The 21,282-nt window shown below is 40.4% G+C and overlaps 2 protein-coding genes across 3 annotated transcripts; one reads left to right on the forward strand and one right to left on the reverse strand.

Annotated features, from left to right (window-relative positions):
* Window positions 1-493: 493 nt before the first annotated feature.
* Window positions 494-10,163, reverse strand: trip6 (thyroid hormone receptor interactor 6). Its single transcript, XM_023275000.3, has 11 exons — window positions 10,051-10,163; window positions 9,533-9,579; window positions 6,843-7,053; window positions 5,586-5,689; window positions 5,329-5,442; window positions 4,627-5,217; window positions 4,388-4,484; window positions 4,118-4,287; window positions 3,086-3,264; window positions 2,853-2,973; window positions 494-2,364 (listed from the first exon to the last, which is right to left on the reverse strand). The coding sequence occupies exons 3-11, from the start codon at window positions 7,042-7,044 to the stop codon at window positions 2,233-2,235; spliced, it is 1,710 nt and encodes a 569-aa protein (XP_023130768.1). The 5' UTR covers window positions 7,045-7,053; window positions 9,533-9,579; window positions 10,051-10,163; the 3' UTR covers window positions 494-2,232.
* A 4,699-nt stretch (window positions 10,164-14,862) lies between these two features.
* bcl6b (BCL6B transcription repressor) lies at window positions 14,863-20,618 on the forward strand. 2 transcript variants are annotated; one of them, XM_023274987.3, is made up of 12 exons: window positions 14,863-15,015; window positions 15,365-15,442; window positions 15,942-16,156; window positions 16,377-16,625; window positions 16,746-16,880; window positions 17,075-17,261; window positions 17,358-17,569; window positions 17,662-17,768; window positions 17,873-17,971; window positions 18,067-18,197; window positions 19,284-19,421; window positions 19,531-20,618. In XM_023274987.3, exons 3-12 carry the CDS (start codon window positions 15,948-15,950, stop codon window positions 19,669-19,671), a joined length of 1,608 nt encoding a protein of 535 aa, XP_023130755.2. In that variant the 5' UTR covers window positions 14,863-15,015; window positions 15,365-15,442; window positions 15,942-15,947; the 3' UTR covers window positions 19,672-20,618. The 2 variants fall into 2 exon arrangements, with proteins under 2 accessions (XP_023130755.2, XP_023130756.2); XM_023274988.3 differs by having other exon boundaries at window positions 17,876-17,971.
* The last annotated feature ends 664 nt before the right edge of the window (window positions 20,619-21,282 follow it).

Below are 21,282 nucleotides of genomic sequence, written 5' to 3' on the forward strand. Positions count from 1 at the left end.
TGACAAAGAGTAGCAGAACCTCATGTATGTGGCTAAATTAGATGTGTTTTGTAGGATCTGGATGTGGGAACTGGGTGTCTTGTCGCCATAAAGCAGTAAGTACACACTACTGTTCAAAAGTTATACACAGAAATGTCCTTATTTTTGAAAGAAAAGTTGTTTTTTTTTCAATGAAGAAAACATTCAATTAATCAGAAATACAGTCTAGACACTGATAATGTAGTAAATGACTATTCTAGCTGGAAACGGATGATTATTTTTTTTTTAGTTATTTTTTCGGCCTTATTAGAAAGGTATATTTGAGAGGCAGACAGGAAACTAGGGAGGAGAATGGAGGAAAGACATGCAGTAAAGGGCCGTGAGCTGGAATCAAACCCAGGCTGCTGCATCAGGCACTATAACCCCTGTTCATGGGTCACCTGCTCAACCAGTAGAGCTATCTGGGCGCTACTGAACACAATTTTTTCAGTACAAAATGGCTTCAGAAGTGAAGTTTGCTGCAGTATTGTGGACGACTTTAATCCTGAAGCTCCAATTCACAGCATTTTAAAAAGACACACAATAAGGATGGTAATGAATGACTGCAACAGAAACAAAGCTACGTGATTCAAGGAGTATGACACAAGTGTTGGCATGACTCAGGATATTAAATTGACATCTGAGTAATAATGAAATGCTCGGTGATAAAAAAAAAAAGCAGGATAACGCTGACATAGTATATACATCACGAGATAAATTAACAAGAGATGTTTTAGCATGATCAATGTCGGTCACAAAATAAGCAGAATTCACAGACAAAAAACACAGTTTCAAAAGGATCGTTATGAAACTGAATGACATCCTTGAGGTAAGGCTTTCAAATTTCTAGCCCTTTAAGTTAAACATGTACAAAATGCGGACGGAAAGACAGAGGTTAAACACAATCGCAACAAATACTGTAGCTCCAAATGTCTCAGAGTGTCACACATGAGTGCAAAGATGAACAAAATTAACTTCACAAGTGAAGAGTTGTAAGATATAGCAAAGATCCATTTTAGGGGGAAATTATGCTCTCAGGTTAAATTCAACATTCATTATCCCAAACATAAAGTCATGAGTCATTTATTTACCCTTTTAAACTAGAAATGGATTTATAGAAGCAAGTATTACTATTTCCCCAAATGGCAAACATACAAACTCTTCACGAGGCTCAAGCTTTACACAATAGGATGCTCCATAAATGACTGACACCCTGTTTTCCATTAGGCAGGAGATAACGTTTGACTTCATTGCACCATCTTCTTCAATGTAACAGTCAAGTATCGACCAAAACAACGGATATTAAACAAAACCAAAAGCAAGACTGTGTTTTGTAGACATTCAAAAATGGCAAAAATCCTGTTATTACTTTAAAAAAAAAAAAAAAAAAAAAAAACTAAATGTGATGCCATAGTGTTGAGATGATCTAAGCTAGCAAGTATGGTTCTAGCATTTAATAAAAGCTAAAGAAAAAAAACATCTTGGTTGTCGAGTTAACTACACATTCCTTTCGTCTACATTTCTTGTTCTATTAGGCTACTTCACTGCAAGTTTCACTGCACTAAAGGCTACATGCGTTCCAAAATTTCCCGCCAAACCATCCTGTTATCTACAGTCACAGTTGTAGCTGTATTGTGTGCTTTAAATATGCTTTTGTGAAGCAGTTTAGCACGTTGATGTCCCAATCTTTAGATGGGATTTTCTATCATCCTATTTATCATCTGCAAAAAGTCTCATCTTCAGTCTTTAATCTGTTGTATCCTTCAATACTTTCATTGTCTGTGACAGTGATAGTCCAAGTGTTAATAATATGCAAGCTAATATGTGAGCAGTACCGCTGTGGATTCATGTTAAGTGGAGCCCAAGCTGCCTGCAGGTCAGGCCACTGTTATACTAAAACTGAGCTAAACATGAGAAATAATGTACCAAAAAAGTTAAGTAGGATATTCTAATGAAAATACACTAGTGATGCAGTTACACCAATACAACTCTAATATCTGAATCAGTAACATTAATAAAGAAAATTGCAGCTGCAGACCAACAGAGGGAACTACAGTAACGTCAGTTGATTTGTGATCAGAGCAGCAATGGGGGGGAAAAAGTAGCTCACGAGTCTGAACAAAGCAGGGGCATTTCCTGTCCTAATGTGTCGACTGAGCGTGGATTTGTGACGGTGAAAAGGCTGTAACGGGAGAGCAAATTCAGGACACCTTGTTAGCAGTCAGTGGAAATTTTGGCTGAGAGGTCCTGGATGCGGCGAGCGCTGCAGCTCTTACACAAGATGTGGCCATCCAGCGGGTAGCAGCCTCGACCCTCGCCTTCAGACGACAGCAGGAGGCCGCATTCCTGATGAACACACACAGTCACTTCAACTTAACAGTCTCACATGGACTCAAACTGGTCATTTATTCCTAAATTTACAAGGAAATCTTGCATTTTTTTGTGAGAAATCTTTTTCCATTATGTTAATCCGTAAATCTAAAACTGAATCTGGTGAGGTCAGCAGGTGTAAAATAAAGCTGAAAGGTTGTTAGTAGTGATAAAGTGAAGAACTAGTGAAGTGCAAGGGATTATTATGTATTTACCTGGGCCACAACTGAAACTATAATTGCCCACATATCAATAAGGGGAGTCAGAAAATTAGACTTCTGAGGTCACCGTGATTGATTAATGCCGACTGATGGTCTTGTTCTACCTAAAACTACAGCAATAAGAAACTACATGTTTCTTCTCTAAAATGCTGAAATCAACACATGTTGAAGATTCTGTTCATTCAATTCTATTTAAAAACATATATAACTGTACCAAGGGTTTGAAAAAAAAAGTTAACTCACCTCACAAACGTAACAGTTGACATGAAAGCTGCGGTCCAGAGCTACAATCCTGACAGTCTCCTCCTGCCCTGGTTCAGGCATGATGGGCTCACCACACACTGAGCAGCGAGGCGCATACTTCCTGTCACGGACAACAAGCATCAAAACTAAATTATAGGAAATTACCGACTATTCTGTGTAAGCTTGAGTTACTCGTGTCAAAATGTTGGTATGGTGTGTGAATCGGTGCACACCTGTGAAAGTCCTCTATGCAATGTATCTGAGACGTGGCGTCCACTGTAAAGGGCACCCCGTCCAAGCAGCAGTTACACACTATGCAGGTGAAACAGCGAGGATGGTAGGCTTTTCCCATGGCCCGCAAGATGCGATCCAGAATGGGTTTAGAGCACTTTGAACAACGCTCTAGTGTGCTCTACAAAAAACAAAGATGGAAACAACAGACTGCATCTCAGAGTAGAAATGACAGAGTACTACTGTAAGACAAAATGCAACATATGTCCCTGTTTATAAGGAATATACAATAGATAACAATTATTACAATATAAACTATAAAGGTACTCCACCATGGTTGTTCATTTTCCCATATGGCATTGTCAGAAATGCAGCATTTGTTTATTAGTTATCGACGATCAGAAATCACGGCAACATAGAATGTGGTCATTTAATATAGATGTACCCACAAACAAAATGACCTTGCGCTGAGCACAGGGGTGTGTTATGCATGTGTACGTTATGTACGGATACTGAATCATGTGACCTAAATATGTAGCGGGCTGCGGGAATTGATGGGACTCTGAAACACCCTCACAATTTAATCAATTGTTCCTTGTATCATTTCTGACAGATATGCAGGGGTCGATCTGTAGTAGGATTGCAATCATGTGATCGTCAGCAGGCAGCTGACGTAGTGTTCACTTGTCATAGTTACAGTGACGCCGTCTCACAATGAAACAGAAATCATTAACAAATCCGTGGATCCTAACTATAAGCTGCATCGGTGCCAAAATCTAATTAGGTGGTCCTTGAGACATTTCTGAACTTCCCTAAAATTTTCATACGAATCTGTTGGTCTAATTTTGAGTAATGTTGCAGACAGACAGACAGACAAACCAACACAGATTGTCACATAACTCTGCCGCAAAAATTATGCATTTTCAACACAATTAGAGATCACACTGTGCCACCATACCACCCAAAACATAACCACAAAAAGTGATAATAAGATAAACCTGACTATTTTCTTGTACCATGGTTCATATACTTACAATGTAACAGCTCTCACAGTAACTCTTTTTGTCAAGAGCGTAGAAGGGTTGCCCTCGGAGACGTGCGTGGCAGGTGATGCATGTGAAACACTCCACGTGGAACACTTGCTCCATGGCAATACAGCCGCTGCCATCACCGACCACGTTGTCGCCACAGCGGGCACAGCGGCCTGGTCGGCACAGAAATTCACAGGAAAAGTGTTACACAGCTGCACTTCTTTTGTCTTCTGCAATGTCACAGTGCTTGTTTAGAGGTGCCATTAAAAGTACCAAAATAGTCCTCTGCAGGGGGGTGGTTCATATCATACACCAGCTTCTTGGTGAGTCGATCCAGCTCTTCCTCAGGCCTTGAAGCGGTCATCCCCTGCTAGAGAAAAGTAGATACATGAATCGCGTATGTAACCAAAAACGTAAAAAGTCAAAGCTATTAATTGTACGGTTATTGTCACTTTCATAACATGCCAAGACTGAAATGCACCCACAGCAGATATCAGAAATTGTGTCCCTACCTTGCTGGACTGATAAGCAGGACTCTGTGCAGATCCAGACCCTGTCCGATTATTTTCCATCCCTCTCTTGGACACTGGAACCTGGTTAACTCTTCCTCCAGATCCTGAGCCGCTCCCCTTGTACCCCCCATCAGAGTGCATCTCCTGAACTTGCGAGCTGGGATGTGGTGGGTACCACCCTTGCGGACCCGTCTGAGTCTGGGGTGGAGGTCGTGACACATGTTGGCGAGGAGGGGGCGGGGTGTAGGCCTGTTCAGCCTGCCTCCCTGTCTGAGAGTAGGTGACTGGCTGTGCTGTCTTGACCTGGACGCTGAACCTGGGCCCAGTGGGAGTTGAGGCAGTGGTGTAGGACGCTGGAACGGGCTGAGGGTAGGGTTTAGGGCTTGAAGAGGAGTAGTAGTCCTGCTGGTGGGAAGTGGAGTACTGAGGTGTCTGGTGCTCGCTGGGGTAAAGAGGCGCTGGGTGGTACTGGCTCTGGGGATGAAGGTTGTAGCCCATGGATGGCCGACTCTGGGGAGGGGCTGCGCTCTGGTGTGCAGGCTTATAGTGATCCCCTGAGAGGTATTTGTTGTAAGGCACATTGTCGTAGAGCTGTGAGGAGGCAGAATATTAGCTAATTAAACACACAATTAGCCCAATGATGATGGAGCCAAACTTCACTCATCATTTATTTTTCAGTTATTCTGAAGTGTATTTTCATACTTGCGTGCTGGAGTCCTGTGGGTGGCTGTCCAGATCAGCAAGCATACTGGTGAGGGAGTCAATATCGGCATCAATTTTGGAGTGATAGCTTGCTGGCTTTTCAGGGCCACGATGCTAACGTAAAAGAACAAGCATTGGAAACACATCAGAACATCGTGAACTCTTTTTCGGCACTTCCCCAATTTCTCCCAATTGCTTGGAATTCCATATTTAAGTATTTAGAACAGCGCAAAACTCAAAACAGAAAATTCACCCACCATCAGTTCATAGCTGTCCATGTGAGGGCTCCAGTTGCGGTCTTCTTTGGGACCATGGGGGGGAGAGTAATAGTGATCGCCAGAGGAGTGATGAATAGGGCCACCTATTGTTTTGGAGAAGAGACATTGGAAACATTTGTCCAAGGCTCTTCAAGAAAGTTATCCTTAGACAAACACATTATTATTTTTTGAAAAGTACAAAACAACAGAAAGCAGAGGGCATATCCTCTGTTAAATGAGAGGTTCACAATCTGGCATCATGACTATATTGTATTACTGGTCATTCCTCCTATTAATACTATTTGTTAAGAGATGTATGCATGGCGTGCTTCTAACGCCCACTACTGCTCAAAAGTTTAGGATCACTTAGAAATGTCCTTATTTTTGAAAGAAAAGCAGTTTTTTCAATGAATATAACATTAAATGAATCAGAAATACAGTCTAGACATTGTTAATGGGGTAAATGACTATTCTAGCTGGAAACGGCTGATTTTTAATGGAATATCTACATAGGGGAACAGAGGAAGATTTTCAGAAACCATCACTTCTGTGTTCTAATGCTATATTGTCTTAGCTACATTGTGCAATTATGTTAGAATGAATGAAAATTGTGAGTTTTCATGGAAAACATGAAAATGTCTGGGTGACCCCAAATTTTTGAACAGTAGTGTAAGTAATGAGGACAAAATCCATGGTTCTGATTCTTAGCAAAAAAAAAAAAAAAGGAGGCTGCTGATCAGCCTGAGGTAGTGTGAAAATTCAACAATGCAAGACAGTCAGATCCCATGGGTGTTTTTTGACATTAATAATGTCGTCTTTGTAACATTGTCCTTTCATTATAGCTAAACAAGAAATCTCTGTCTGTGAAAATGCAAAGTGGTGAATTCATGCAAATAAAAGACTTTGTAAGACGCAAACATGATTTGTCCAGCTCAAACTGCTGAAGTCTCGTGTCCTCCATTGTCCACAACGAAACTGATTCAGAAAAGAATCTTGTCATGACTAGGAGGAATTATTATTTATCAAAAATATTTACAGAACATCATTATTTTACTGTTCCCTTAGAGTAACAATGTCTTCCTGTTTAAGTCTAACTGTATGCCTTTGTGCATGGTTCCTCTTTACTGTCGCTATCAAAAGATCAATGGGCAGAGTTAGTTATTGATGTTGGTGCCAGGGGGACATTCCTGCACATAAATGTTTCATAGAAATGACCCCAAATCATTTGCTACAGTTTGTGACTAGTGGTTTTCTTACCTGTGTGTTCAGTCGCCATGTACCTGTTGGTCATTCCTTCTCCGCCGTTCTGGTCATAGGGACCATATTTTGGTCTAAAGTCAGACGTGCCCTTCTTGTTGGGGGCTCGATAGATTGCTGCCCCAGCAGAGTGGGACATCTGGGGGACGGCTCGCTCTGGGCTATCCAGAGTCCTCGGTGGCAGCCAAGTGGGACCAGACATGGCAGGCTTCTGAGATCAAATGACAAAGGAAAGCATTTGTGTCATGTTGTTTTGTTGTTAAATTTTATGTTGTAATATAACTGAAGTGTACGTTATAATTGGTAATAATACGAAAGAATCTTTTAAGGCAAATCACAGTGATCTGCTTCGCCTGATAATGGTTTAGTGAATGTGCATGTTTTCTGCATCTAGCCATAATTTGCCTATTAAATACTACTGTGACTGTTGTGTGTGTTTATATTGCAGGTAACCAATGGAAACTAAAGGATGCTTCAGATTTAGTTTCCTATGGCAACGGGACACACACACTGAACAATAGACTCGCAGTTGAAGAGCAGGAAGAGAGAAGCTATTCTAAAAGGCTCGGGGATTTCCATCTGGCTAGCACATGCCCTGAAACTTGTTTGAGTGTGTTTCTGTGTACTTCGAGACACAAACAGTCATGCAAAAACATCTCCAACGCACATATACACACGATCCCATACAGACACACAAACAGGTGCAAATCTGTGGCTACCCCTAGCCCGTTATCGACCACAATAGTTATTGTCCTTGGATGTTTACACACCAGTATCATTTATTTCCAAATGAAGTTGAAACAAAAACAGGGCAGGAAATGTTGTGTAACGATATGTATCTGTATACACATGAACACCTGGCTCATAACAATATATTATGTATTCTCAGTGGGATAAATAACAACACAGGCACTCACAGCTGAGCTGTCAAAGTGCTGACTTGCACCTGAGGGTCTTCAGGTCTTGTATTAGAACTTCAATTTAAAAACATCATAATATTTCAAAGCAGGGCTGAACAATTTAAAACAATGCAATTAGTAAAAACGCAAAGGCTGTAATTTCGGATAAACATTATGTAACACATCTGACCCAGTGTTTCGGCTGTTTGTAAATTAAGGGTGTCCTCCTTGTGTGACAGTCCACATGTGGCAACACTCCATTAAATGTTTTAACTCTATTACAAAGCGAATATTAAGCTCAAGCAAGATTTTTATATATATATATATATATATATATATATATATATATATATATATATATATATATATATATAAATATAAATAAAATATCAAGTTAATCGCAACTTATAGAAGTGTCAGAAACTACTCAAAGAGTCTTTTAATGCTGCAATGTCAGAGAACTAACCTATTTTTGATACTGAATTTGCCATTTTAAACATTTTCCTTGAGGAGAACCTAACAAACATTGTTCTTGACAGCTCTATAAATGCTAGGAGCTGCATAACATTACCATGTACTTTGAATTTAGCCAGACCACATTTTTTAAACTAATCCTTTTTAAACAATGGCTCCGTGGTCTAGCTCTGTCAGTTCATACATCACTTTAGAATATATAAATGACGAATTACACATGATAGTTGATTTATTGTGATTAATATTAAATGCACAAAGTAAACAAGTGCATGCACTATTGCTTTAACTTTCTAGGAAAGCCACTGTGACACAGACACAAAGCCCAAATAGATTGAAAGCACTCACATAAACCACAGCAAATTAAATTCAAGTATTGTCAGGATGGAGAAATGAATAGCCCACTCAGGCTGATTGTATGTGGGTCATGTGGCCTTCATAAGTCTGTGATGGTAAGAGGATTATAATGATGTATGAGAGGATGATGCAGACATACAGAAAACACCTCGTTTATTTTTTTCACTTCAGCTATTTTAAGTTTTGCTATTCAGGGGGTTGTTGTAGTTACCATTAGACCAAGCAGTGTCAGCATGGACTTAAGTGACATTACACACTGACCACGTGGAGGAAAGAGTGACCACCACCACCTCCTCCACTGTCGACCTGATTTAATCCCCTGTCTGAATACGGATGAGGACACACTCAAATCCGAGGATGGCTGGGCCAGGAAATTAATCTCAACAGCTTTATCACTCTGAGTTTTAAAGCCAATTGTTGTGTTTTTCTGTGATTTAAAACAAAGCTCGCGGATTTGTGTATTATCGCGGCTGGGCTTCTAACTGAGGGTCAAAGAGGCGTATCGACTCCTCAAATGTCAATTGATGACAGTGACAAGAGTCATGCTGCCGGGAAAACACAAAGACTAGATCCGGTATATTCGAAAATCTAAATAACTCCACTGTAAGCGTTTCTGCAACACACAAATTTGATGCAAATGAACAAAAAACCCACACAATTTAAGGGCACCGAATATAAACTGCATCGAGGTTATCACCATTTATTCCTATCTTCACTTTATCACACTGCTCTTGCTATTCTGGAGCATTTTCAGCTGTTATTTTGAAGCCATGGGGCTATGGTTAGCTTAACATGTTTGACACACTGCAGCTTAATGTAGCGATTTCTGGTAGAAAATTTAACTAAAATAAGAGATAAACAGCGCGATTCGAGTGAAAACATGTCAGGAAACGGGTTTAAAACTACATCCGTAAATGCGAGTGTACAATTAAGTGACATTAGCAACATATTGGCGTTTCCTACCTTTTACAGCACCGTTACAGTGATTCTCTTCTTTCCTTCGGTCTCATCTACGAATCCAGAACAACATGAAATCAGTGAAAGGGAAAAGAAAAAAAACACATCAAAGCCACATCAGCAACATTTTCTCGCTTTAACAGCAACGTCCCGGACAGCAACATTATCTCATATGAATGACAAACTGTCCAGCTGTTCGTCCGAATCTGTCCTCTGTGCGTCACATAACAGAAAAACATACCACTTAAGTGATACAATCGCCCAAAATGAGGGATAATTAGCAAGAATTAACTTTAATAACAGGCTTGTTGACTTGTTTGCTAGCCTGTTTTGAACTCGAGCAAAGCTCGTGCCTTGCCTTCAGGCTAACTTCAGCACAACCGAGACGGAAACAATGAAAGAGCCAACAGCTACCGCCTGAACGGAGCCACACAAACACGACCTGCACCTCAGTCTAACCGTTCAAAGGTCAGTGAAAGTTATCCCGAAAAAACTTTCTTTTCGCTTCGGCGTCGTTAACCTACTTTGTCACGGATACCGAGAGGCCTTTAGCAACAGCAGCAGCTCCGCACTGCATTCCCCATGTGTGACGTAGTTGCGGGGCGCGTGCGCGTCCGCGTGCACACGGAGGAAAAACATCTCTTCTTGTAAATTAAACCAAATAAAAATAGAAAACTCGTCCAGTAAATATCTTAAATGTTACTTTATTACACATCATAGGAAAATTCTATATGCACATAACTATGGAAATCTAATACTTCGGAGCGAAAAAAAAATCGTCATTCCATATACAGAGTAAAGGGGGTTAGAACCTCCCTGTCCCATAATTACCCTTTTGACCATTATAGACGTAGCCAGTTTTAATTTCAGGTTTTTTCTTGGATGATAACGTTCTGAAGTATGTCTCAAGCAAGCATAAATTATGGCAACTGGACTAACCTCGTGTGAGTCGAAAACGTTTCACCTCTCATCCAAGAGGCTTCTTCAGTTCTGAAGTATGATGACATACCATTTTAACAGCACAAATTAGACTTCTGTAGGGTCTTATTATAGAGATAAACTTAACCTTTATTGTTTACAGATTCACATAAAAGATCATCCATGACTTTAAACAGAAAATACCAAGTTTTTTTTTGTAATATGTGAAGGTGTAACTGTAGGACTTTCGAGGAAAGCTTAATATATTCATGTCACTAATTTGAATATCATTGAGCACAAAGTTAGAGTAAAGTTTTGTCAAAAATCATCAATTCTAAATTGATTTCACAATTACTTGACCGTTTAAAAACATATGCTATCGTTCAAAAGTTTGGGGTCACTTAGAAATGTCCTTATTTTTGAAAGAAAAGCATTTTTTTCAATGCAAATAATATTCAATGAATCAAAGTAAGAGCAACATCAAAAATTAAAATGACAGTTAATCGTATGCATAGGTATCAAGTTTGTATTGATCCAAATGACTCATGTGGTGAGGTTCCTCAGAAAGGAGTGTATCTTCCCTGCATGGGCGAAGATACACCTTTGTAAGATTTTACATTCAGTTTTATATTAATGTATTTATAGGTTACTTCATTTCTCTCTGAATTTGTTCAGTTAACCATCCCTATTATGTACATATTATCATGATATTCAAAGTATATGTATTTTAAAAGAACAATGTTGGCATCTTATGCTGGTTCATCCTACAGTAAAATGCTACAATAGGTATCCAACTCCAGAGCAATAATTAACTCCAGTTTAAAATAAAGAGAAAAACTATGATAAATAAATATTTTTTTAAAAACACGACACTCATTAAAAAAAGCCAGTTAATTTTTATTTTAACTTTAAAATAATGTTAACAAGGAGTCTTGACGTTTGTTTAAATCTGTATTGTTCAGAGGGCACCTGTGTGATAGTGAATAGCTATTTAGACAAATGATAAGTAGAACTTTAATTATCCTATACCCTAAAATAAGATAAAAATATTTAAAGAAATCATTGAAAGACAACTGATGTTTATCTCAGAGCATGAAGATTACTGAAATTATAATTGTTTGTTAATATCTGCTAACTGTGATCAAGATTTGATTAATCTTTATTATATTACCATTAGGGTTCTTTTATTCTGGGTTTGAATTGTAAATTGTCATAGCTTTCAATTGAGCTTACATCGCTTGTTAATTTATGTGTTTTCCATAAAAAACCCAGTTGTTTTCCATTCCACATGCAGCGGTTAATATGGAGGTCAAATGCTTGCTTCATTATTTTACAGTTCATTAGATGTGGGTCAACTGTCCCTCTCCCATTTCCCTCCCACCCTGTTTTTTCTTCCCCTTCCTCCCACTTCTCCCAGTACAATGTTGGAGGCCCACTTCATTCCCCAAGGCACTTCTTCAAAGGAAGAGTTTCATAAGCTTGTCATTTATTTTTTTATTTCCCGGTCTATCTCAGCCAATAAGTGGACAAACAACCAGAGCTGCTTTCTGGGATCTCCCCACTTCCTCCTTACACTCCTCCTCCCAGTAGCTCTGTGCTGTTTGCCCTTATATGTCCAGAGAGCTCTGCAATCGCAGGAAGAGGTAGTTTAAGCAGATCTGTGTGATTGTTGCAGGGGCCATCAACACATTGGCACCAACTCGAGGGTTTGAAGTCAAAGCATGGCTTCAATCCATGCAAAATCAGATAAGCAATATAATTTTATTCAGGCGATAAAGAAACCACAAAACAAGGTGGAGCCCTTCATCTGAGAATGCAGAGGGGTTCATCTGATGATAAATAGTAACAGCTCTGCATTTTTTCACAAACAGGGCCAGTGTGTCGCTGATGGGCATTGACAGATGGGTTAAGATGCAGGAAGTCACAGTGAGCGTTGCCCAGCCTCACCAACGGGGCAGACTCAATGGCTTCCGGCCATTGGTAAACCTGTTTAGTAATGTTCTCACTTTTCCTCAACCGCCCCCCTCATCCGTTCTTCTCACAATGCCTGGAAGTCGCCGAGACCCACATCTCCCTCTCTGTTTTCTTAATCGTTGTTTTCCTTTATGGTTTTTCCTTGCTTTTTCTTTCATAAAGCACACAATTGATCCGACCTCTATCCAAACAAATAGAAGCACAAGGACACGCACAAGCACTCCACATCCCAGGCAAACATTTTGACTTCCGATTCGCATTTTCAAAGGATTTATATCCAAACATGGGTGTTAGATTTTTAAAACGTGTTTGATTCAAAATGGAGTTTGCCTTTTCAAAAAGACTTACTACTCAAGATGCAGCTCAAAATTACCTGGAAGCAATTATACCTGCTAAAATAAGTTGTTGTGCAACCGACTCATGAGTATTGATGTGTCTGTCTGTGCCTACTGTTTCCAGCAATCCCTTAATGCATATAAAGCAAAACAATTTAGTGCACACACTGTTATATATTAGAGAAAAATGTTGAAATTGTAGGTAAAAAATTAAGCAATTCCACAATTTTTCTTTTGCATTTTAGACAAGAAAAGCACTGAGAGAGTGCAGTACTCCGCCAAGGCTGCTCAGTTGTTACATCATTTCCGACGGATGAAATCTTTTTTAAAAATTTGTGGTCTGCAGCGGTCGATGTGTAGTAGGATCACAATCATGTGATCGTCAGCAGGCAGCTGATGTAGTGTTCACTTGTTGTGTACCCACAAACAAAATGGCGCTGAGCACAGGCGTGTGTTATGCATGTGTAGATTATGTACGAATACCGAATCGCGTGACCTAAATATGTAGCAGGCAGCAGGAATTAATGGGACTTGGAAACACCCCCACAATTTAATCAGTTGTTCCTTGTATCATTTCTGATGGATAAGTCTGCAGCAGTGGACTTGTAGTAGAATCGCAATCATGTAATTATCAGTAGGCAGTTGACGTAGTGTTCACTTGTTGTCATAGTTACAGTGACGTGCCGCTATCCCACAATGATACAGAAATCTTTAACAAATCTGTGGATCCAGACTATAAGCCGCATCACTGCCAAAATCTAATCACTTGGTCCTTGTGTCATTTCTGACCTTCCCTGAAAATTTCATCCAAATCTGTTAGTCCATTTTTGAGTAATGTTGCTAACAGATGGACAGACAGACAGATAAACCAACACCGATCGTCACATAACTTTGCCGCATTCCTTGGCAGTGTAATGAATTCCATCCAATCATGTCACTGAAAATAAAAATCGTCTTCTCTTTATCAATCAAACTACCCCTAGCATCTTGCGTCTTGCAAACCCAGCTTTTTGTGCAAGCATCACTCATCTTCCCCGAGTAAACCTTGAAGATTTCTCTTCTTTCTTCAAGGTCTCCTTCTGTGAAATACTTTCATGTGGAGGAAACACAGTTCACAGTTCACTTTTTGCAGTGCCTCAATTAACTGTCCTGTGTCTAATTGTCTGCAAAGCCAAGGCTGCACTGAGGATGAGGTCACTTTCCGCTTATTTTTCAGTTCTTCATGACCTCTGAGCCCTCGTCCCCTCACTCCGTTACCCCCCAATTGGCCGTCTCTCCTCCCTTGTCTCCTGCTTGCTTTATTATTGACGGATGTCCTGCGCAGGCGTTTTCATTCATGTCTCTGAGCAGCTTAGCAGGATGCATTCGTGTGTGTGGATGGAAGTTCCTGCACATCTGTCGACTGCATTTCTCTCAGTCAGGGCGGGGTAAAGGTTGTTTTTCAGCACCAGGGATAGGTGTCTTCTATCTAGAATGATCAATTTTTTCTTGCTTCCTTCCTCTTGGTCCTCATAACACGTCGCTTCTGCTCAGAAGGTTCCGGACAATGCTGTGGAGCACTTGTCAATAATGCCCCTCAGACTGAATTAGTCAATTTAGCAATGACAGTTTCCCTTTGAATGCCATGGCTTATTGTATGCAAGTAATATCAGGGGAGATTCTGAGAAATTGTACAGCGAAATACAGGTGAAATTTGTATGAAAACTCACATAATTAAATGTAATTGATGAGGGCATGGCTTGTTTATCCAAATACAAGTTAGTGTTCCAACTTCCTTTCAAACCGTTTCCTCTGTCCTGGTGAAGGAAAGCGTTGGTGGGGGATGTTCTGTGGCTTAGCCCTGGACAGCTAGACACGTACCGCATCTCCCCAAGGGTCCACATATATATTTTTTTAACGTGGCACAAAAACACACTTTGCTTTCCTGCCATTAGTTTGCTTGGAGCTATGGGGGTTTAGAAAAACTAATAGCCCACTAAAAATACTTAGAGCCCGGAGCCTAGGCCAGGGCTTTTCCTGCGTTGCTTCCAGTGTACGCGTGGGCCATTGAGGAAAGAGGAAACGAGCAGCTCTGGTTGTAAGGGGGCTTCCTGCGCAACATTATAAAGCGCTCCCTCCCTGCAGCCTCCCTCACAGTGCTGCCCAGAGCCAGTGGAGGCTGTGGGTGATCCCTACTCCACGTCTCTGACCGTAGACCGAACGCTGAGCCCAGTGGGTTGACGTCAGTGCAGCACACGTTAGTTCTCGTCCCTGCTGGTCGGGGTGAGTTTTAACTTTTCACTACATTTAAATATTTTGTCTAATGTGTCTAATCCTTGTTAGCTAGGATTGACTTTTTGTTTTTATGTGGAGATGTTCAAAATCCTATCCTTCTTTTGTTAATCTTCTAATGTAACGTTGACGGTATATTTCTGAAGAGAGTAATGATAAATTGTTTGATTTTGTTTGATAAAAATGCAAGGTCAGTGTCAATATGTGGTAAATGTGAGATTTATTATACTCTTCTTTAAAATTTTGTTTCAAGTGCATTCACTTTTGAAAACTGTCTAGCACTATACAACTGAAAAATATATACAGGATCATGTGGTTATTTCTTATTTTCTACACGCAGGTACGAGTAGGGAGCTGGTCTCACCTAACAGATGTGTCTGGGACACTCCAATATATTTATTCTATCAGTTACATACAGGTAAGTTACTGTTATGAATCATTCTAAATCATGCAAATAATCAAAATTTCAGCTCACATGTTGTGAATATAAAATACAGTACCGTACAAAAGTTTGGGATCACTTAGAAATGTCCCTTTGAAAAAAAAAAATGAAAACTTTTCTTTCAATGAAGATAACATTAAATGAATTAGAAATACAGTCTAGACATTGTTAATGTGGTAAATGACTATTCTAGCTGGAAACAGCTGATTTTTAATGGAATATCTCCATAGAGGTACAGAGGAACATTTCCAGCAACCATCACTCCTGTGTTCTAATGCTACATTGTGTTAGTTAATGGTGTTGAAAGGCTAATTGATGATTAGAAAACCCTTGTACAGTTATGTTAGCACATGAATAAAAGAGTGAGTTTTCATGGAAAACATGAAATTGTCTGGATGACCCCAAACTTTTGAACGGCAGTGTATGTCCACTGCTTCATATGTCATTTTCCTTATTTATAATATCTTTTCTACAGATCCAAATGATGGAAGTGTTGGAAGGGCACAGAGTGGACAGAGGGCAGGCGATGAGGGCCCCAGCTGATGGATACGTGAAGGAGTTCACACGCCACTCCAACGATGTGCTGCTGAACCTGAATGAACTCCGGCATCGAAGCATCCTGACCGACACCACCCTGGTTATCGGCAACGTGCATCTGCAGGCGCACTGTGCCGTGCTCGTGGCCTGCAGGTTGGTGCAGGGATCAAAGCAACACACAATACAGTTTCTCTGTCTTCTACGGCAAGCGGGAGCGAGACTGTTTTTTAAGGGAGAACTTGAATGAAGTGAAGTGTACATATAGTTGTTTTTTTCCTTCTAGTTTTATCTGTCCCCAGTTACCTAAGCTGCCTGATACTGCTCACCTACATATTATTATCTTACATATTTCTGTCCTCCTCTCTTCCCTCAGTGGGTTCTTCTACTCGCTCTACTCCCACCGTGTGATGCTTCAGGGGCGTGGTGGCTGCAGGGAGCAGCTCATGACCGTGTCTCTCCCCAGTACCTTGGATCCATCCAGTGTCTCCCTGCTGCTTGACTTCATGTACACCTCCCGCCTCCCTCTGACACCGAGCATTGTCTCCGGAGTGCTGGCTGTTGCCACCTACTTGCAGATGGACCACGTGGCCGATACCTGCCGGGATTTCATGTGGCTGCACAGGTGAGGGCCTGGAAGGAACATCTGTTGTCTGATCACGTCTTGTGGATGAAAAATGTAGGAAATGATGTGATGCACAAAGCTTGTACATGAACTCAAAATCCATTTTTCTTTCGTTTTCAGCACGAATAATGTGAGTGCTAGACACCCTCAATTGGAGCTGGACTCCAGGGTGTCTGTAGCTTCTGTAGCCCCCAAAGAAGGGGACCTATATAATCCAGGACCCCAAAGATCACTCCCAACAGCTGGGACGACCAGGTAAGAGAATTAAATTTGTCACTAAAATTATTAAGTTGCCAAAACTGCTCTATTTGTGCGACTCTGATTTGTAACATGTTTATTGCTTTGACTTTTTGTTTATACATTGTAAGAAGTGCTGCTGCTGTAGTTTATGCGTCTTTGTCTGTTGACAGGTTTAGCTCATTACAGCACTTCCTTTGTTTTTCCTGCAGGATCCCTGCGATGGCTGGGGACTCTTTCAAGCCAGGGGCTTTCCTGACCTGCCAGCCCAGGTCAAAAGAGCTAAAAGGAGAGCCTGAGTCACCCACCATGGGCACTTCATCTCCAAACAGCCCCGCCCGCTCGAGCTGCCAACCGAACTCTCCCGCTGAGTCCAACACTTGCAACAAAAACCTTGTGGTACGGCTCAAGAAAATGAAAATATGCTTGATTTTTATGACGGTTTGAATTTGCAGTTAAATTAAAGGTAAAGTTGTGTTTTCTTCATTTGTCCAGAATGATACCAAAACCACACCAGACCCAAAGGCCTGCAACTGGAAGAAATACAAGTACATTGTTCTCAATCCTCTCTGTGCTGCCACTACGGTGAAAGTAGAGGAAGGGGAGGAACCCCAAAGTCAAGCATCACCCACTGCAGACAGCATGAGCTCAGTACCAAAAGCACCAACAGAGGCGTGGTCTGGAGAAGTGCCTGGTCAGATTGATAGGTAAACTGGAACAATGAGAATAATGAGATCACAGAGACTAAAACCCAAAATTTATAGATGTGTGTGAAAGTTTTTGAACCTCTTTTCTTCAGACAGGGGCAGGCCTCCTGCTACGAGGGTTCTGGCCGAGCCCCTCCCCTCGGGCCACCTCCCTCTGTGGACCACCAAACAGTGCCTCCCTCCTACAAGGAAGGGCCAGGTAGGCAAAAGCCAAAACCCCTATTACATAGCAAAAACAGCGCACAAATCTATCAAAAACAGTGCATTGGTGTGTATAACTAAAATTGCACCCTTTTGGTCCAGAAGCTGCTAACCACAACCAACATCCAATCAAGCGTGAGAACTACTATGTGCCCTACTGTTATTCTGGAAACCTGCAAGGAACCAAGTCTGTCTGCTCAGGTGAAGCCATAAAAAAAACCTCTGTTCAATTCACTTTCTTTGTTTCAGATGTTCAGAACAAATATGTACAACCAGTGGCCTTTTTACCCCAGCAGGTGACAAACCGTACCGCTGTAACGTGTGTGGAGCTCAGTTCAACCGACCGGCCAACCTGAAGACTCACTCCCGCATTCACTCTGGAGAGAAACCTTACCGCTGTGACACCTGTGGCGCGCGATTTGTTCAGGTGAGGGCTGTAAGGGTGTGCATGACTACAAAAGTGGATGTTAGTGCTAAGCTACATAGTTTTATGTAATTGGTAACACACAGCAAACTAAGTGATTAGTGCTGACTGACACTGGATGTAACTAATCCAAAATGTTGCTGTTCATTTTGGTGCGTCTCATAGCCAATAATTACCTTAAAATTAAAAAGTGATTCTGTCTGTATCATATGGAAAAGTGAAATTTCATGCCAAAAAATATGTTTGCAAGCATGTGTGGATGTTTCAAAGGAAGCTTGAATTTGGAATTAGTCCACTAGAGTTAAAATAGGACACTCCAGGAAATTTTGAGGGTCAATTATTTACCAGTTTGCGTTTTTTTTCTGTGTCAGTTTCTGGCAGAAATGTCTGTATTGGTAACACAAAATTCTGGTACCAGTAAGGCTCCCAGGAATTCTGTGTTGCTTTCACATTTCTATTTTCCTTTAACTTTTTATCATTTAACATTTTTTGTCTGAATCAACACACATACACTAATGTTCCAAAGTTTGGGGTCACGCAGACAATTTCATGTTTTCCATGAAAACTCACTCTTTTATTCATGTGCTAACATAACTGCACAAGGGTTTTCAATTCATCAGTTAGCCTTTCAACACCATTAGCTAACACAATGTAGCATTAGAACACAGGAGTGATGGTTGCTGGAAATGTTCCTCTGTACTCCTATGTAGATATTACATTAAAAATCAGCTGTTTACAGTTAGAATAGTCATTTACCACATTAACAATGTCTAGACTGTATTTCTGATTCATTTAATGGTATCTTCATTGAAAAAATAAAGATTTTATCTTAAAAAAAAGAACATTTCTGACCCAAAACTTTTGAACAGCAGTGTAAAATACAAGTGATCTGCTTCTTCTCATATTTTGCTCATAACTTGTTCAATGTTTCATTAGCATTAGTTCTGGCGGATGATAACAGTTTTGAAACTGTGGAGTGAACGTGTCAACAGCTAAAACTCCTGTATCTGCTTGCTTCTTGCCTTATCTAGTTTTAGGTGCTTTCTGTTACACCCTTCAACCTGTTCGTGTGCTTTGTCCCGGTGTTAGGTTGCCCACCTGAGGGCCCACGTTTTGATCCATACAGGGGAAAAGCCTTACCCCTGCCACACCTGTGGAACCCGGTTCCGCCACCTGCAGACCCTGAAGAGCCATTTGCGCATCCACACCGGAGAGAAGCCTTACACTGTAAGTCAGACGCTGTGTGTTTGAGCACAGCCGCAAAGAACACCACAGACCACCCTTTTCGTTGTCGTGTTGCCTGACATGACGTCTAATCCGACTGCTTGTTTTGCAGTGTGAGAAGTGCGACCTGCATTTCCGACACAAGAGCCAGCTGCGTCTGCACCTGCGCCAGAAACACGGAGCTGTCACCAACACCAAAATCTGCTACAAGGTGCTGACTGAGCCCTACCAGCCTATCCTGCAGGCCTGCTGAAGAACAAGAGCTTTGAACAGTAATCACACCTGGCCCACTGCTCAGTGTGTTGTCTGAATATTACCTAAATCTGTCAGAAAATGTGAATTTTTGTGAATTAATTAATTTGCAATACAGTTCTGCTTGTGTGAGGTGAAGCAGTTTTAAATTATTAGCACTTGGTTTGTAAATGAGGGTGGTAATTTATGACTTTTGAACACACTGATTAGAGGGACAGAATTTTATATTACACCAAAAGTTAAAAAGGATTACATTTGGAGAAAGAAAGACGTTTTCATGTAATTCTTCGTGTATTGTTGGATGAGATTTGGAGCTTGGTGCTAAGATACCAAAAGACTGCATTATTCGAATGAATTTTATAGGTCAATTAGAAATCTTCTGTGGATTTTCAGAGATGGAGATAAAAGTTGATTAAAGAACGTATTTTTGAAGGTTTGTGAAGGGACATAAAGAAAGCGACAGGACATGGAAAAATAAGGTTAAATATCTTTGTGTACACTAAATGTTGAGGTAATGTGAGCGTGTGAACAGTCGGAAAGAAAGAAAAGGCAAGTTTTATGAAGGAGAGGTGGTAAAGTTTGAGGTGAATAAAATGAAAATGGATTTTAACTCTGGCAAAGCACTTCATTAGTGTTAAGTTTTGGGAATTTTCTTCTTAAATGTGTATTTAACTCAGTATTTTCTTAACTTTATGGCCCGGTGCCTGTGTGTTGTTTTAAAGAAACAAGTATGCAGTAATATCTGCTTTAACAGTCCAAGCAGGAAAAGGACTTAGATGTCTTGTACTAAATATAAAGTGTAGAAGTCGAATAGTGTTTATAACAAAGACATTTAAAGAAGACAACTGAAATCAATTGAAAGGGTGATATTAAATTTGTATGTGTATGAGTTAATTTGCTGGACAAAGATGGTTTTGTACAATTTAAATTAAATCATTTTTAAATCAATTTCGTCTTTGGTGTTTTGTTTACTTATTACTTTATGTAATAATATAACACATACTACTGTTCAAAAGTTTGGGGTCGCTTAGAAATGTCCTTGTTTTCGAAATAAAAGCAGTTTTTTCAATGAAGATGCCATTAAATGAATCAGAAATACAGTCTAGGCATTGCTAATAAATGACTATTCTAGCTGGAAACGGCTGATTTTTAATGGAATATCTCCATAGGGCTACAGAGGAACATTTCCAGCAACCATCACTCCTGTGTTCTAATGCTACATTGTGTTAGCTAATGGTGTTGAAAGGCTAACTGATGATTAGAAAACCCTTGTGGCATTATGTTAGCACATGAATAAAAGTGTGAGTTTTCATGGAAAACATGAAATTGTCTGTGTGACCCCAAACCTTTGAACGGCAATGTATGTATTGCTATATAAGATGGAAAACAAGTGAATATAAAACAAAAAAAAAACAAGCTGGAAAAGTTGAAAAGTTGTCAATACCCCTTTTAGCCTTTCTCCTCTCAGGACTTCCTTTCTCTCATTAGCAAACTCTTTCTGCCCATGAATCACATCTTCTGTTAAGTCACATCTGTGCTGTCCTTCTCTGGATTCTGTGTTTTTTTTTCTTGGTACGGGTGTGAAAACAATAAAGCCGTTGGCACCTGTTTC

The sequence above is a fragment of the Amphiprion ocellaris genome, chromosome 23 (genome assembly GCF_022539595.1).
Source record: "Amphiprion ocellaris isolate individual 3 ecotype Okinawa chromosome 23, ASM2253959v1, whole genome shotgun sequence".
NCBI classification, from domain to species: domain Eukaryota; kingdom Metazoa; phylum Chordata; class Actinopteri; family Pomacentridae; genus Amphiprion; species Amphiprion ocellaris.